The 19,174-nt window shown below is 37.0% G+C and overlaps 1 protein-coding gene across 3 annotated transcripts in view; it reads right to left on the bottom strand.

Moving 5' to 3' along the window:
* Window positions 1–18,681, bottom strand: part of LOC103021946 (calpain-5) — a 25,295-nt gene extending 6,614 nt beyond the window's left edge. The window contains exons 1-8 of one of the 3 annotated variants that reach the window (XM_022678407.2): window positions 18,549–18,681; window positions 15,368–15,859; window positions 11,166–11,331; window positions 5,354–5,485; window positions 4,527–4,738; window positions 3,945–4,137; window positions 283–476; window positions 73–150 (exon numbers count right to left, since the gene is read on the bottom strand). In XM_022678407.2, coding sequence (XP_022534128.2) covers window positions 73–150; window positions 283–476; window positions 3,945–4,137; window positions 4,527–4,738; window positions 5,354–5,485; window positions 11,166–11,330 — 974 coding nt within the window. In that variant the 5' untranslated portion in view covers window position 11,331; window positions 15,368–15,859; window positions 18,549–18,681. The other 2 variants (XM_049482186.1, XM_049482185.1) reach the window with 2 other exon arrangements.
* Between the last annotated feature and the right edge of the window lie 493 nt (window positions 18,682–19,174).

Consider the following 19,174-nt stretch of genomic DNA (forward strand, 5'->3'; position numbering starts at 1 on the left):
CCTTGTACTGTATTGTGTATGTGAAACAAAACTCTGTAATGTTAAAATACATGTATATATAAAGTTCATTACCAAAACTCTCCCACATCTCTGACAACAAGCCCCATTTTCTCTCTTTCACTGCGGCCCACCTGATTCCACTGCTGCGACCTGCAGCATCATCAAGAAAACATGTAGGATTTACAATTTAATGATCCACAAATATATGTTCTTCTTCAACAAGCACAGCATGCTCTTTTCCTTATTCATAACCACATCCAGATGTGTTAGGTGATTCCTCACCCCTGGCTCCAGGCTCCTGTCCAGTCTGTCGTGCCCCAGGGGTTCCTCATTCGCACCATGTAGATCCGAGACGCTCCACAAATGCCCAGTAGACTCTCCCCTATTCGGATCTTCCTGACTGCAGTAATACCATAAGCGTGTCCTTTCACCAAACCACAGTCCAGCACTGACTCCACATGCTCTCCATCTGCTGGCTGGATGTGCAGAACAAACAGTACAAACATACAAACTCAAAGCACAAATTACAGGAAAAAAGGCATTACTAAACCTGGGTGTGGGGTGAACAAAGGGTGGTCAGAGAAAGAAGGACAGGTCATTTGGGGAAATTATGTGAAAAAATGTGTAAAACCACTAATGTAGAAACATTTAAGGAAAACTGTTATAATATAAAAAAAACATACCATTACATATCTAAATAACGTTTTTTTTTTAGAGTTGCACAATATGTTGTTTTCACATTCACGTTTTTAAGAACATAACATTTAGAAGCACAGGATATATGCCCAATATTGTTTATTTTACTTCAAAATCTAATGCATAAATTGGATAGTTAATTGTGACCTGGTTAAATCCATTTTAAATCCCTGTTATTTTTTTCAACTTTGCAATATAGATCAGAACAAATACAGCAAGGTTTTTTTCCCCAATATCATGCAGCTCTACGTAAGATCTGATAATTGTTATCTTGTTATCCAAAACACAAAATAAATTGAATCGCTGTCTGTGGTTGTCTTTACATGATCAAACAATGCTGTAATTTTGAGAATCAATTCAGTATTTTAAAACATAATGTCATGATATGTTGACAAACATGTATAATGAACTAGAGACCCAATTTTTTTCCCATTTTCTCCCCAATTTACACAGCCAAATACCCAACCCACTCATTAGGACTCACCCTGTCACTAGTGATGCCACAATACCAGGAGGAAGAAGACTAGCACATGCCTCCTTCAATATGTGTGGAATCAGCCATCGTCTTTTTGTTTTAACTGCTGCTGATGCAGCGTTGCCAAGTAGCCAACATGCTCGGAGGAAAGCGCAGTGACTAGGGTCTGATTCCTAGGATTCCTAGGCGGAGGTTTTTAGTTGAGAAGCGGGAATATGGAAGCGATAAACGATCCGGTTCTTGCCTCCCACAACAGCACGTTTTAGTGCTGCACCATCTCAGCCAAAGACACCCGGAATGGAGCGGAGGATTCAAGACCAGGTAAATTGAACTTATAACAAATCAATGTGATTGACATTAATGTACCTTAATAACATAGCGACAGCGCTGTGGAGTGCTGATTATTAGGAACACTGTCAAATGTGTGTGGTTAGTTTATTAGAATGGAGACAAGTTCTCGAATTAATACAGGCTTTAAGTAATCAGTAAACACAGCGCTGTGGAGTTCAGAAAATAAACAATAAATACATGTTAAAGTTAGCTGAACTTTGGTCAGAAACAATAGGCTTAATTTTTTCATCTACCAGTACGTTTGGCCAGTGAGTCAACAACATAATTTCAGACACTGTGTTTGATGGAACAGGGAAGTGTGTGTCTCTTGGTTGATGGATAAAATATCATAACTGTATTATGCTATTTAATCCTAGTTATATCAAGTAATTAAAAATAAGTGGGGCAAAACATAAATAAACTGAAGAAAAGCCAAAAATGTTAATACTTTTGTTGTCACAATTATTCCACAGGTCTTGATGTATTTTAGAGGACATCCCCTGTATATATATATATATATATATTTGCACCACTTATGGAAATTAAGCTAGTGAGAGTTCAAATTAAAGTTAATGTGCTGTGACAGGTGAGAGAGCTGGTGAAAGGTTCATTCCTGCCATAAAGCTACAAATGAGACCACCAGCTGACTGGAAGGTCACACATAAAATACGTAGTCAGAGGAGAACTGCCAAGTTGACAGATTACACTCATAAAACACAAGAGGTGTGATGGTACACCAACGTCATGGATGGTTCACACTGCAGTTTGGACCTCACAGTTCAGTAGGAGTTGGTTACAGTGGGGGAAATGCAACAAAACCTCCCAACAATATACGTCAAGGAGACTGGTTTTTAACCTGTGAGCTGTAATGCTCTGCTAATTTAAGATGTGATGGACATTACATAAATTATTTAAAAACATTTAACATTATAATTATATTGAAATAATTGCTTGGTCTGGTATAGTGCCATAACATGACACAAGACACATGACAAAGCTAGATGGTGTATTAGCCAGATAGTTACTTCAAAATTTGTGCCAGAGTAAAATATTTATATCTTATTGTATATGTTTTACCCATAATAGATAAATGGTTAAAAACATGGTCTTTCACAATGAAGTGGCTCAGGAGTTGTAAAAATACGGTCCAACAAACTAAGGCGCTGCCACTATGATCAGGAGATCACCAGTTAGGAGTCCTAATGAGTGGATTGGGTAATTGGCCATGTAAACTGGGGAGAAAATGGGGAAAAAAAAATGAAATAAAATTAAAAGAAAAAAGTTTCCTTCGCTTAGGCGTTCTGCAAAAAATAAATACAACAACAATGACCTACAGTTTCCCCTGATGCAGTTGGTACAGCCTGTAGTTTATTACTGAAGCAATAAAATATATACGTTAGTATATTTGATGTGTTCATGCACACACTGTACAACTAGTATAATCTCTCTAAACATGGCAGTTGAATGGGACAGAAAGATGAGTGGAGGGGTGGGAAAGAGCCAATAAAACTTGTGTCACCAGAGCGAAAATCCACTACAGTTCTCAGAAAACATTTCCAGTAGAAAGATGACGTCTGACAATAGTGGAAGGTATTACCCTTATGCAAATGACACATAAAATCTTCAGCTATATGCTACATGTGCAAAAACTGCAAGTCAGAGGAGATTTAGGAATGTGATGTGGCAGAGGTGTGCAGACATAGACATTAGGTGGTCCTTTTGAAACTTCGTTTTTTTATTTATTATTATTATTAAGATTTTACTGAGGCCGGTTTGAAATGATCTTCTGAAAACCTGAGCGATTAAAAACGAGTGAAAACAGAATGCCCTGAAATCAGCTTGCACACACCCGACCTCTCTCTTCCTGTCACGTGAAACGTGCAGTCCCGCGCAAGGCACACTAGATGCTGCAGCAGCAGTTCAGTTCAGCGAGTCTTCAGCACAGCACGCACGGCAACAGATAGGCTTCTTCTCCCCCTTGTCCCACCAACCAGGTAACAAACACATCAAGTAAAATCCTACCGTGTGCCCTCTAAGCCCAACGTGAAATAATTTTGTTGTGCAGTAAAATGTCTCATACAGCACCAAACTACTAAGCATCTTTAGCTGACTGGTCACCAGATAAACTAGCCGCTCTAGCCCAAATCAATGATAGATAACGTGAGTGGTGTGACATTTTCCATTGAAAACTCGTTTAGACGTTTAGAGAATGTTACAAATAAAAGTCAAATTTCATTCAACATGTGCATGTAATTTTTTTTTATTATGAAGTGTTCCACGTGTGCTAAAAAGTGCCCTTTTTCCCCCCTGAGCACTTGCCCCCCAAAATGTCTGTGCACGCCACTGTGATGTGGTTTTAAAGTATTTAAACTTATTTTTATATTTTGTGGTGTTTTGTTTTTAGCCTACACATTGAGCTTTTTGTGTTAACAAAGTTTCTTACCCTTATGGAGCAGGTGATGAGAGCTTTGCGGCTGTGAGCTTTGGCTAACGTCTGGAACAGCACTCTCCTCTGATCAGCATGTTCAGTCAGTGCTTCTCGATCCAGGCTCAGAGGTTCAGACACTCCTCCAGTGAAATCTACCAGAGCTTCAGCTGTGTTACCTCCTTCTAAAGCCTCGTAACAGCCATTCAGCCTAATAAAAACAGTAAAAGAGAGGCAATATATTAACGTAAAAAGTTTCAAACAGAACTGCACACTTTCTGATTGAATTGCAGCCATGGAACATGTGAAAACAGACACGTTCAGATCACATTTCTGTCTCAGACCACCTGCATTCATGTTTTAGAACCAAGAACTTTACATGAGGCAAGTTATCCCCTCTCCTGCTTGTAATTCTGCCTGGTCTAGAGGGCACAGGAGAAAGCCTTGTGATGACAACCTGATCTAGCCCCAGTAGCACGATATCACCTGCCAACACCTGCCCTGTGGGTTCAGTTTAGTCCCTTCGGTTTACCCTCTAGTTTAGAGCTGCTCAGTGTGCATGTGCTTGTGCGAGTGGGATGCATTTTTATGGGGTCATACTTGGCATATGCTTTCTCTAGCAAGGCACTCCAGAACTCCCTTGGCGTTGCTGAGCGGCAGAAAAGTAGAGTTCCGTCCTCACTGACCGGTAAACGGTCGTCGACCACAACGTCCGTCCACTGACCCATCCGCCAGAAGCGGAAATGAAAGATTCCAGCATACAGGTCAGGATGCTTTGGGTTCCACTCCTGCTCCATGTGATTAGGAATGACCTGGATATAAGGGCAGTGGAGCGAGAGAGAGAGAGAGAGAGAGAGAGAGAGAGAGAGAGAGTTATTAAATTACTTTGTACCAACAATACAGGGAAAGTTTTTTCATGCTCTGTTTCATGATTAGTCATGGAAGCTCAGTTCAATTAACCCTTCTGCTCTCCTCAAATTCAGTATCACCCTTTATTCTCTGGGTCAATATGATCCCAGCATTTCAAACCTCTAGAAAGGGCTGCATGATTAGTCGATATAATCGACAATGTTGATTATAAAAATTTGTCGACTCCAAATGTTCATTGTTGACTAATCGTTAACTTGCAGCACTCACACATATTACACTTAACTTGGCAACAGATTACACATTTCCTCACTAAATATCAGCACTTTCCACATTTAAAGGCCAATGTTCTGAACATTTGAAGGGCATTTAAATCCCTTGTTCAGCTGTTTCTATCGATGTGAAGCAAAGACAGAGAAAGAAGCTATAAACAGCAGCCATACCCACAGCAAACAGAGATGGAGGGCATGGCAGAAATAATCGTTGACTTATCGACTAATCAGAAAAATAATCGCCAGATTAGTCGACTACCAAAAGTTGCAGCTCTATCAGACACAGACCTTTTTCCAAAGTGAGTTCTCTGTGGCCAAACAGGAAGTGGCTGCCACCATCCAGCAGTTACCCAGACTGCCCTGATGCAGATCTCTGGTGCTGATTCCATCCACAAAGAGTCGAGGGTCCTTACACAGTTCCTGAAATACAGACAGAAACATTGTTTTGAGCCTTTGGCCCCATCCAAATATCTCATTTAGTGTACTATACACTATACACTTTTACAATATGTCACATACTTCCATTTGTACACTACCTATCATTTTCAGATGTGCAGAACCTCATGGATCTGCTTTGTAACTCATTCATTCTAGAGTGTCCAGCCTTGCTCACACCAAGCAGGCTGAAGTATCTCCACTATTAGTATTAATACTGAAATAACTTTTGAGTTATTTAGTGTGAGGTAGTATTATATTAACCTGAGCAGCAACATTTTAATTAACTAATCAGATTGAATCTTTGAAGTCTGGTTTAGGGGGTAGCATTACAAAGCTAATGTTTACCATAAGCACAGTCCCCATTACATATGTTCCATAGCAACACACTGTAAATAGCCTAACATAAATAACATCACACTGAAATAGCTATTAATGGACAAATACATGGACAAATACATGAAAGTGTAAACTGAAGCAGTGACCTGCTGTTCCATGATCAGTGTGTGGTCTGTGTGAGTTATATGGAGTAAGAGCACTGCTGGGAAGTGACACAGGGACATTTTAAAGGAAATCATATTTCAGTCATGAGAGATAATATGTGATTATAAGTTAGACAGCTTTGCCAGTGTAATTTACTGTGGGTATTTGGTACTGAACAGATAGAAGCAAGAAAGAAGTTTAAGGTCAATTGTATGATCATGATGTGTAGATTAAAAAGACTAATTTTCTTATTATGAGTATTTTTACATGTGTAATATGTTTTGAACTGGAATGTGTTTATAAATAGGTACATTTACATGTAATTCAGAAATGCTTGGAGGCACTGTGGGAGTGTTCACAGCAACATTTTTGCCAGTTTAATTAAAAAATTAATATAATTTAATATTCATACACTTTTAAAATAAGTTTTTTGCTTTTTCTCTACTTTTTTGTTGATTGGTGTAGATAATTCTAATTCTAGTTTATAACTTCCTATAACTTTAGAAATGACTAAACGTTTAAACATCTGTGTGAAGAACTGAGCACTGATACTACTGTGATGGTGTATGTGTGTGTGCGTATACGCTAAAGAAGTGATATGCAATCCCATCACTTGACTATGTTGGATGCATACTGTAAATGTTTGTGCCGTATATGCCGACCTAGCTTTTAACTCCACACCACAACATGAACTAGTACACATACTGTATAGTCCACATTCCTTTCTTAAACATGGAGAGCAATGCATACATACTCTCTCTCTCTCACACACACACACACACACACAGTAGCACTTAAAGATTGCCTTTCTTATCTCACATGTATGCAGAAGTGAAACTCATTGAGTGGTTACTACACTTTACATACACTCTGGAAAAAATTAAGAGACCACTTTAGTTTCTGAATCAGTTTCTCTGATTTTGCTATTTATAGGTATATGGTTGAGTAAAATTAACATTGTTGTTTTATTTTATAAACTATGGACAACATTTCTCCCAATTCCAAATATAAAAATTGTCATTTATAGCATTTATTTGCAGAAAATGAGAAATGGGTGAGAATAACAAAAAAATGCAGAGCTTCCAGACCTCAAATAATGCAAATAAAACAAGTTAAAATTCTAAAGTTTTAAGAGTTCAGAGTGTTTTTTAATCACAATTTTCAGGCACATTGGCTCCTCTACCAGTCTTACACGTTGCTTTTGGATAAGCTTATGCCACTCCTGGTGAAAAAAATCAAGCAGTTCAGCTTGGTTTGATGGCTTGTGATCATCCATCTTCCGCTTGATTATAGGTTTTCAATTTGGTAAAATCAAAGAAACTCATCATTTTTAAGTGGTCTCTTTATATTTTCTGGCAAAATGTCAAGAAACGTTGTCTGTGGACACCTTTCTGCAAATGTATTTTAGTTCGTCAATATCTCCGGCATGTGCTGCATTAGTAACCAATGTAGTAATCCAGGTGTTATGTATGCTATTTTACATATGTTATGTATGTGCATTTTCAACATACTATATTCTGTCTCTGTCAGATCAAACTCTTACATCTCATTATCCTTATATACTTTTATTATTATTATTATTATTATTATTATTATTATTATTATTATTATTATTATTAGGAATATAGCATTCCTTACAATCTTACATATTCCTTACAATTAATTGATTACTGGATCATAAGAAATGCTCCAAAAACTCTTAGAATTAAATGTTTTACATAGACTTCCATTGAAAGTTTTTTTTTTCCTTCCCCTTTGAAGCTGCCATTTTGGACATACAAGATTCTTAAAGTTTTTAAGTGACAGTGATGACATGTGAAGAAGAAAAAGAAAGAAACAGAGAGGCTGTTTACAGGAATATCACTGCTACATTCACAAGTTGAGTTCCAGTTAAAGTTTCCATTTCCAGTAACATTTTTTACTAGTGGATGATAAATCTTATTAAAATATGTCTCACTTTAATGTATCAGGTTGTTAGCACTGTTCCAGGTTACTAATAATTAATAATAATGCTGTTAATATTGCATTATACAGTATTTTGCACATCCAGACACTATTAAAACATGTCTGAAGACAGAAGTGGGACAGCACTTTGAGTACAACTAATTTAATGACAAACAAATAGATAAAATAGATAGTGCTAATAAACTGCATAATACTACTGCTTTTCTACTGCTGATTAACAGTGCAGCCATCGTTGACTCTGAACTCTCCTGACAACTTGTGGGGCTGTTCCAGTTTAAATTTCTTATTTGGAACATCTGGGTTTCAATGAAATGCAGCAGTCTCTAAACCTAGTTTACAACAGTTAGTTCCGACCTCACAATCTGATTGGTTGAGAAGGGTTCTAACCATTAGGGGTGGGAATCGTTTACTATCTCACGATTCGATTCGATTCCGATTTTGGGGGCCACGATTCGATTCAAAATCGATTTTTGATTCAAAACGATTTGAATTATAAAAATTTCTGCTTCTGGCTTATGAATCTTATTGAAAAAAAACCCTCCATAATATACACTGGTCCTGGAGCAGGTAATGTGTTACAAAAACAATAAAATGTGCAGGAATGTGGGTCCTCAGTGACAGAGGAATCACTGGGATATCACAATGACGTTAATGAACAATAAATAAATAATAAATAACACTGCTTTATTACCAGGCTACTAGCGGTGGTGTGTAGGTGACGCTGCTGGGCTGATGTGATGATAGCAGTGGAGCGCTAAAGTTCAGGAGCAGCTGCTGATTAACTAGTTAATTTAAGGTCGTTGTATTTCTTCAGAAAGGGGGCAGGAGGTGGAGAAATTAATTCATATGGTCCATTCCTTAATTCCTCTGTGATGAGGAGCTGAAATTAGCTCTGATTAGCTTATTGTATTTTTCCGTTCCGCCTTAAATGCTGCAGCCCGCTGCCACCTGTAGCGTTATTTAAGGTGGAACTGGAAAGTTAGCTAGTTAGCTAGCTAACAGTTACTGAAACTAACTACTAGCGATCTTTTTTATGCTTGTTATGAAGCATTCTGCCATAAAACATTGAAACTACACGTTAATCTAATGTAATATAGTGCTTGTTCTGCCATCTTACCGGTGATTCTCAAACACCTACGCTCTGTGTGTGTCTGGAAGATCTCCGTTTGAAAGGACAAGCGCTATCCCCAGGGTTGCCAGGTCCAACAAAAATACCCAGCCCAAAATCAGTCTAAAACCCGCCCCTCAGAATCGATTTTGGGACATTTTAAATCGATTCTGAATCGTAGTAAATGAGAATCAAGATTCTTATGTGAATCGATTTTTTGGCACACCTCTACTAACCATGCTGATATTTGAGATAACAGCACAGCCTTCTCACACTAAATCTGTATCACTCTGTGTTTGCATTTCTGAGTAACGGCATATACACACAAGACATTTTTGAATCATCACCTCCAGCAACAGCAGCATTAGCTTAGCACAAGCTAGCACCCAGCCAAGGCACCCTCTCCCACAGCCCGCTGTGCTGACTCGTCAATCCATTGGTCACCTCGGCCACAGTCTAACCAGCCAGGCTAGACTAAGCTAATACTAAGCTAAAACAAGCTACGCTAACCTAACCACAGTCCAGCAGGAGCAGTTAGCCTGCCAGCTAGCTAAAAAACACCACCCAGCAAACAGGAAGAAATGCTCACAAACATGCAGCTTTCACATGTTGATGACTCCGCAGAGCAGGAGAGGAGAGTTTCAGCGTTACACCCTTAATGCCCAACTTTAAATTTAAGCTAAAGTTTGTGGTGGTAACCTGTATAAACCATACGCCGTTTTGTAGTTACAGTTCTGTTACAGTTCACTGTTGTGTAACTACTTTTTGACAGAAGGCACAGTCTGTATTTAAGCATATTTATTAGAATTTTTTCTGAGGGTCTTTTATTGCTTTATTCATTTTGTAAAAAAACAGTTGTATAAAAGCAATAAAACACTTGAGGTTGTGTGTTATCGTGAATAACATCACAGCTGTGATAATCTGATGTTATTCACGATAACACACTCCCTCTCGTGTTCTATTGCTTAAATAACAATTACATTTACAAATTTGGATCAAATGCACCTAAAGCCACTGGGTACTTGCATTGTTACCTGCCTATTGGTCAGTGTTTCTCAAGTTCTTTCACTACTACAGAGAAACATACCCAAAATATTTCTTTAAGCCGAGTAGAGTCCATTAAGCTGCACCCTACTTCGCCAAACCTCTTCCTCACTATTCCAAACACCCTCACTATCCAAGTGTGATAAGCACTTGATGAAACATTCACAGCTGCATACGCCCCTGCTATATTTGATTGGCCACGCTTTAGCACATACGGAAGCTATTTTAATCAATGTCAGTTATTTTTTACAACACAAATCTTGGTAATACCCCTGAAGTCAAACATGTAACACCTACACTCTCCAAGGTGTCAAATCGCGATGGGCTGATGCCTTGTTGCCATCAGTAAAGCTTTAATTAAACATATCTTTTATAGCAGCCCTGACTGTGCAGCCACAATTAGACCAGCATCCTTTTAAAGACCGGAGAACTTCATTAACTTTGAGAACTCGAAACGCTATGTCCAAGAAGAAGCAACAAAAGTCCTGAAGCCTAACATATGAGTCTAATTAATACATAATGTCCCAAAAACAAATGTCCCATAAACAACCTTATTACTCTTTTACTTTTTGTCTTATTTGTAAACTAGTAGTTGTTCTTTGTCTTGCGTCAAACATTTAAACAGAAAAAAATGGATCAATTAAAAAAATCTATAGAAAAAAAAATCCAAAATGACTTCCATTAAAAGTAAAGGTTTTTTCTTCTCCTGTAAAATTTTTGTGATTCATGGATTTTGTGTGACAACAATGATGAACATTATCACTAAAGGCCAAATAAACCATCCAAAATGTGTACAGTGTCTGAAGTTGGCTAATACAATAGATTTTGACACAAGATTGGTTAGAGCTTCTAATTGTTAGTTTAATTAATTTTATATTGACATCACACCCCCTACAACAGTTTGTAAATGCATTTTTCCCACCAATTCTTCCTTGCAAAATTGCAGATGATTTTAAATTGGCTTCCAGAACAAAAACAAAAACAGTTGCTGCATTCAAAAAGGCTGATGACTTCATGACTGTCTATGTTGACAAAATGAAGTAGGGCTAATAACGTTTTCCTCACCCTTGGTCTCTTCCATTTGAGTCCCGGTGGTGGCGCTCTCTTGTAAAACAATGACTGAGCAGATGCAGGGAAATACGGGTCCTGGAACAGAGCCCCTCGCCTTAAACACGAGCGCTTCAGCTTGTGGTAGTTCTGACCTTGAAAAAGACACACTCTCTCTGGCATCCTGGAGAAAAAAAAACAGCATGAGATGAGACGATATAAAATTGTATAATTCAGTAACAGACAACAACATGGGGGTTGTGATCAAATTTTTTGTTTTAGAATTCTGCAGGCAGGACAGTATAGTACTAATATACTCTTTTACGCTGCCATGCTTTTGTAATGTGTGCAGCATATGGTTTTGCATTATCGTACTGAAAATTGTATGGAGGTCATTAGAAAAGATGTTCATGGCATCCATTTCTTCCAAAAAAGTTCTGGAACACTAATTTAACTGTCCACAATACACATTTCCACCACATTATGGTCCATTCCAGATGTATTTGAGCCCCCCAAAAAAGTCAATGCCGCTTCTTATCATTTTAAATGTAACTTGTCAATATAACTCTATTTTGTATCGCTTGACGAAGGTTTGTTAAAGTAATTCCTAGCTTGTGTGGTTCTATCAGCTATTGAATTAATAACTGTTCTTGTTGCAGTGTTCAGATTAGGCTTGGGCTCTTCTTCCTGATTCCTTAAATGGTTAAATTTTACTATAGAGGGAGACATATCAAAACATCCCTTCCACTCTTTATTTGGGAAATACTATTTTTAAACATTTTAATCATTTTTTCACATATTTGTTACCAAACTGGAGATCCTCTGCTAATCTTAGTTTCTCAAAGTCTGGGATTTTTTTAGGCACACTGTACCAAATCATGATTAAAATCACTTGCTCACATCACCTTTTTGAAATCACAACATTATTCAGATTTTTTGCCTCATTACTAGCCCTAAACTGCCCCATTCCAACTTTGAAATGTGTTGCAGGCCTGATGAAGGAATTAATATACAGCTCTGGAAAAAAAACACTTAAAAATGATTAGTTTCTTTGTTTTACCTAATTGTAAAACTTCTGGAATATAATCAAGAGGAAGATGGATGATCACAAGCCATCAAACCAAGCTTAAATTTTTGCAGCAGGAGTGGAATAATTCAAAAGCAATGTGTAAGACTGGTGGAGGAGAACATACCAAGATGCAAGAAAATATCAAATATTAATTTCTGAACTCTTAAAACTTTATGAATATGAACTTGTTTTCTTTGCATTACTTAAAGCCTGAAAGCTCTGAATCTTTTTTGTAATATCAGTCGTTTCTCATTACCAAAGGAAATTAAGTTGAGCAGACAAATATTTCAGTATAATGGGTGCATAAAGTCTTTTTTTTTTTGCAATTTCCATACTGTTCCAACTTTTTCTGATTTAGGATTGTAGGTTGAAAACAACTGTTCATCCTGTCAGAAATGTTTCTCCACTAGTTTGGGATAATTCAGCTGGACCGTAGCATTAACAGATCTTAGTACGGTATATAACATCACGTTAGTTGTAGTTGTGTGAGAGAAACCATTAGTAACCTTTACGTAACATCTTGCCAGGTAAGTGCAAATTTAGTTCCAGGGATGATTAGGTAACAGGGTTTATTTGTGGACTAAGGTGTAATTTGCCCTGGAACTGAGCTGGGTCAGAAGAGAGGGTTGCTGAGATGATTGCTTTCCCCACAAACAGCAAAGTATCAACAAGCCTGGGCCAATCTGCTGCATGTCAGGAGAAGTAGTTGACGTTTGGTTAGGAGTTCAGGCTTGTAACAGGTTGCAGAGGGGTATCAGGTGATGAGGCTGATACTGAGAGGAGTTGGGGGGGTTGATGGTTCAGGGGGTCCGTTTTAGCCATTAGGGGGTTGTTGGCAGGAGCAGAGAGGTAGGCCTGTGTCCAACTGAGAGCGTCAGCACAGGAGCCAGCACTGCTTCTGTGTCAGTGTGTTTGCCAGAATCATTTCTCTGTATGTGTGTGTGTGTGAGATACCACATAGGCCATCTCTCAACTTCCCTCTCAGAAGGCAAATGCAGTGATGAATTAGAAGATTCTTATAAATATATAACTAAAAATGTATAACCTCAAAACATTCCAGACCCAAGCTTGTTATTAATCACGTTAACAGATATTAGTTTGACTTCCCTTAGAAAATGCTAATTATATAAAACTATATGATTATATGCAGCTCTGGAAAAATATGAGACAACTTAAGTTTCTGAATCAGTTTCTCTGATTTTGCTATTTATAAGTATATGTTTGAGTAAAATGAACATTGTTGTTTCATACTATAAACTACAGACAAAATTCCTGCCAAAGTTCAAATAAAGAAAATTGTGATTTAGATCATTTATTTGCAGAAAATGAGAAATGGCTGAAATATAAAAAGATGCAGTTTTCAGACCTCAAATTATGCAAAGAAAACAATTTCAGAAATCAATATTTGGTGGAATAACCCTGGTTTAATCATAGTTTTCATGCATCTTGGCATGGTCTCCTCCACCAGTCTTACACACTGCTTTTGGATAACTTTATGCCACTTCTGGAGCAAATATTGAAGCAGTTCATCTTAGTTTGATGGCTTGTGATCATCCATCTTACTCTTGATTATATTCCAAAGGTTTTAAAATTGGTAAAATAAAATAAAAATCCTCATTTTTAAGTGGTCTTAAGTGGTTAATTTTCCAGAGCTATAATATAATACAAAAAACTCTACAGTCATTTAAGTGATACAAGAAAATTCAGTGGATTTCTAATATTGCTTAGGCTGAAATATGATACCTGGTTAAATAATGTGAAGCAAATACAATGCATTACGTACACCTTGATGATAGTTTAAAGAGAAAAAAATCATATGCCATAAGCTGCATTTTAACTATTATAATGATGAGTTCTGGGGACAGGAGTGCAAACGAGGGACTTACTCTGAGTGTCTGTGAACACAAGTGCCCAAACACAACATGCTGACTCATTTAATTCAACATTTAAATGTCTTCTGGGTATTTAAATGGCATTTAAATCCCACTTCCAGCTGTTCCGAGCGACGTGAGATAAAGCAGAGATTTGTTATGTGAAGTTTTAAGCACAGACTGGAAAACAGGTTGACATTTTCAGGTGTGCAGAAAATGAGCAGGTGAGAAAATCAACAAATTAGTCAACTTTCAAAATTATTATTAGTTTCAGCCCTACAATATATTACATAATAATAATAAATCTAATTCATTTAAGCCAACAGCTGAGATATCCAAGCACTAGGAACAAATTCAGTCCTAACAATACAAGCCATAAGACATAAACTAATATTACATACATTACAGCCAGGATTTTCTGCCAAAATAAAATATATTGCCAATATACAATATAAAATATATTTTGCTCATCTGCCTTCACATATATGAACTGGAGTGACACCCCATACCTAATCCATAGGGTTTAATATGATGTCTGCCCACCCTTTTCAGCTACAACAGCTACATCTCTTCTGGGAAGGCTTTTTCACAAGGTTTAGGAGTGTGTTTATGGAATGGAAATTTTTAACGTTCTTCCAGAAGCACATTTGTGAAGTAGAACACTGATGTAGGACGAGAAGTCTCCACTCTAATTCATGTCACAGGTGTTCTATCATTCTAATTTTATTTTTAGTGTAATACAGCTCTCTCAATAATTTACAGCTCTGTTTATAACTTAATACGTAAAAAATACATAAATAAATAATAATTATATAATAATAATTATAAAATATATAGTATAATATAATACTGGTATATAATTTTATATTTATAGTATGTATGTATAGTATGTTTTATACATCTTTTTACATCAATAAAAATTGTATAACCATTTCTCTCTTTTCAGAAGAAAATACTTATATTTCTTCATTCATGAAAGCACTTAAAATTAAAAAACTCACAATACTTAAAAAAAAAATGATGGACCCAAAAAAAAGAAACAAACAAATCAGTAAAAAAAAAAAAAAAAAAATATATATATATATATATATATATATATATATATATATATATATATATATATATATATATATATATATATAAATATATAATATAGATATAACTGAAAAAGCAGCATAATTACTATAAATCATTAAATAATTTAAAAATTAAAAAACTTCAGTAAAAAAGTTTTCTAAACAAAGAACAATAAGTAAAAGATATCAGTAAAGGACACTCACTTGTTTAGTTCCAGCTCTGAGTTGTAGTCAGTTTGAAGAGTTCTCCCAGAGTTGAAATATATCCTGTGATCTATGTAGCGTCATCAGCTCTGGGACATTTGGCATCATCTCTAGAGTTCAGTACAAGCAGCTCTTCATATCAGTAAGTCTCTGGTCTGGTGCTGATTCACTGTTGTTGTGCTTGTTGTGAGAGGGCTGTTATACGGAGAGAGTCCAGAGCCACAGGTGTTTCCTTTCTGTTGTTACCTGTCTACTCGTTGTCACCCTGACAACCGGATCGTACACCAGACTGGTTGGAGAGTCCTCAGTATGGGCTGGTGTTCTGGTGTGAGCACCGGTAGAGAAAACACGGGCACAGTAGCACTGTTTTTGTAATAGCACAAGATTATTTCACAGCAGTTTGCAGAATAGCTGGTGTATTTGTATGCTTCTGTGTGTGTGTGTGTGTGGTCCTAAAGCTTACAGCAATGGTCGTGTCGAATTAATATACACCTGTAAGAGAAAAAGAGCTTAAATAATACTACAAAATACTACATAATACTTACATAACTGTCACACCTTAACCTGTGTCTGTCTTGTGTTTTTCCTTTTTTGGTCCATTCTGTTTCTGTCCACTGTTTTGTTTTCTTTCCCATGGCACATGGCTGTGTTTTTTTTTTTTTTTTTTGGTGTTGTCTCTGCCTTAGCCCTGTCCTGTCATTTGTAATCCCACCTGTCTCATTTGCAACACCACCCCCTCATTACTTCCCTAGGTGTCCCTTGTCTCTGCCTGTGCTTAAATACCTCATGTGTATTGTGTCATTTCTGACAGTTTAAGCCTCAGTCCTGCCTTATTATAGATTAGATTAGATTAGATTAGATAGATAGATAGATAGATAGATAGATAGATAGATAGATAGAGAGATAGAGAGATAGATAGATAGATAGATAGATAGATAGATAGATAGATAGATAGATAGATAGATAGATAGATAGATACTTTCTTTGATAAACCTTGTTGGTCCTTTGTTTGTTTTTTAGTCTTTGCTCTTTTTAGTCTCAGTGTTGTTTCTTTGTCCCAGTTTTTGTTCTTAGTCCTTGTTTTGTAATGGCCACTAATAAAAGGAATTTATCAAAATGCATCAAAACTATCTGTAATAGTTGTTCTCAGACTGCAGATTCATTACCTACAGACTGAGGTAAATAATACTGGGATATTCTGTCAATGTTGGGTCTCCCTTCTAAGCAGCTCAGAGTACATGAATCCATCAGCATAAGAGCCGTCTACATCTGTGTCTGTAACCTCATCCCTGCAGCCACACTAACTCACAAAGCACAATGACATAATAGACAGTTAGCAGAGCCACACTAGCGTTCAGATCAGTTACACAGATCAAGACCCATTCGGACACTGCTAGAGCCCCAGACACTCCGTTTAACATGTTGTACCTATCAAAGCATCAACTTTACAGAAGATGAAAAAAACACCTTTATACTTCGACTCTGACTGTAAGCGAAGATTTTATTCTAAATAATTGTGGAGCATTTTTTATTGGTCCATTTATTTTAAAATTTAAACACAGTGTATGAATGAATTGATGTTAGATAGTTATATAGAGATTATAGATAAGTTTTATAAATAACCTTTCTAATACACACCTTATACCATTCAAATTCTTTATGCCCAGCACTCAACACACTTTATGCGTGTTAACACACATCAGCGAGAAACAGCAGCCAATTGCACACAGCATGCTCTCAACCGGAAACAACCCCTCACCCCGAGAACTGCATCAAGTGCTAGGGTTAGATTGACCAGAGGGATTATTAACAACAAGGAGACCAGCCACAGGTTAAAATATGACAGAGTTCTCATAATCTCTTAATGCTCAGCCCAGGATCTGTTCAAGTCTCCCCCTTCAACGAAAAGAACCTTATCAAATGCTACAATAATCTGTTCAGTGATTTAAAATATGTTGTTGAAATAGTAATTAGGCCTGCTGAGTGAACTAACCTGCCTAAGGAAGATTTTGTATGCCCAGATTGGAACTCTGTTCTGGCTATAAACAGACATACACACCCTCATTCACACCCCAGCGTAGTTAAGAGTGACCAGTTCACCTGATCTCCATGTTTTTGGACTGTGGGAGGAAATTTGAGTACTCAGAGGAAAACCAATGTACAGAACAACAATGTACAGATACATGTGTTGTCAAAAAATAAAAAACAGACAAAAAAGGAGATTGATGACATTAATTATGTATAATAATAATGTAGACACTAAAGTTTTAGTGTCCTGTTACCTAAATTAATTCTAAGATCTTATTGATTTATTTTCTAAATACAAAATTAGCATAGCCATGTTATGTTATGTTTTTGCTAATTCTATGCTAAATACTTATTCCTGTTGCTCAAAACATAAAAAGTAACAGGAATGAGTGCCAGTAACAGAAGTGAGTTTCAGTAACAGAAATGAGTGTCATTAACAAAAGTGATTTATTTTGTCATAAATATTAATTATTTGAACATGCAGTCAACCATTTCTTTAAAATAAAGACTTTCTTGAGACAAAATCAAAGGAACTAGTCGACTTACTTTTAAACATGCTTTTTAAAACGTCACATGAGTTTTGTAACCATCTTCGGCTTAGAAACCTTGTAAAAAATACGTAAAGCTGCCTGAGGTTGACCAGTACACGTTTGAGTAGTTAAATATATGTAGAGTCAGCTTTTTTAAAATAAGTTTAAATTGGAAGAGTTACCACAAGCAAATGGCACCATTCGGTGGAATGGCCCAAAAGCATATGAAGGTAAGCAGACAAGCAGTCAGACAGTAAAAAAATAATTTACAATAATTTACATTAAAGATAAAATTTGTAAACGCATGTCCACATGTGTCCAGTCTGCTCTCCTCCTCATGTTATTGATCTATACTTGCACTCACACTTTTTCTCTCTCTCTCTCTGTCCACTTCCTGAGTTTCAGTCTTGTCCTCTTGCTGACCCTTCTGACCACGAGTCTCCAGCACACACTCCCCCACCTCCTGCCTTTCTTCCCTTTACACTAACAAGCTAATCCCCCAAAACCCCAAACACTCACGCGCACCCAATCACTTTTTATCCCTTCACATTAACAAGCTTATCTCAGAACCCCAAACACACACACAAGCACTCACTCACTTTCGAATGCAAGGCCACACTTACGTCCACTTCTCATTCCTCAGCTAGTCTCTGCTCGCGCGTATTCACCACTCCTCCCTGTCTCTGCTTTCCTGGTCCTCTCCCTCTCTCTCTCCTCTGGTTAGTTCATCAGGGCATATCTGCTGTCATTAAGCGCGTGTCACTGATACCCGAGTCCCCCACAGACCTCCAGCCCCTGCAATTGCACGAGCGCGCGCGCGCACCAACACACTAGCACATACACATTAAATACAAAAACGGTTAGTGTTTAATATTTAATGAGTCTAATTGACTTACAGTTAAAACTGCCACAAAAACAAAAAAGTGTAACTACTGTAAATCTGATTTGATTTTATTAACCATGTATCAAATAATTGCAGAAATCTCAGATTTTGACATTAATCTGACCAACAAATTTACATAAACTCAATAATCTGATAACTGCAGGGAACTCTGATTTAGTCAATAATACAATCAATATGTTTACATGCTCTAGGGTAAGCAGATAATGTGAAAACTCTAAATTTAATTTAGAAATTTAATAAAGGCAATACCCAGTTTTCTCAATAGCAACCAGCCAAAATCACTTTTACTTGTTTTTTTGTAAACCTAAACCTACTTGCAAAAATGGGTTTTCATAACAATCCAAT

Source organism: Astyanax mexicanus, chromosome 8 (genome assembly GCF_023375975.1).
Source record: "Astyanax mexicanus isolate ESR-SI-001 chromosome 8, AstMex3_surface, whole genome shotgun sequence".
In the NCBI taxonomy this organism is placed as follows: domain Eukaryota; kingdom Metazoa; phylum Chordata; class Actinopteri; order Characiformes; family Acestrorhamphidae; genus Astyanax; species Astyanax mexicanus.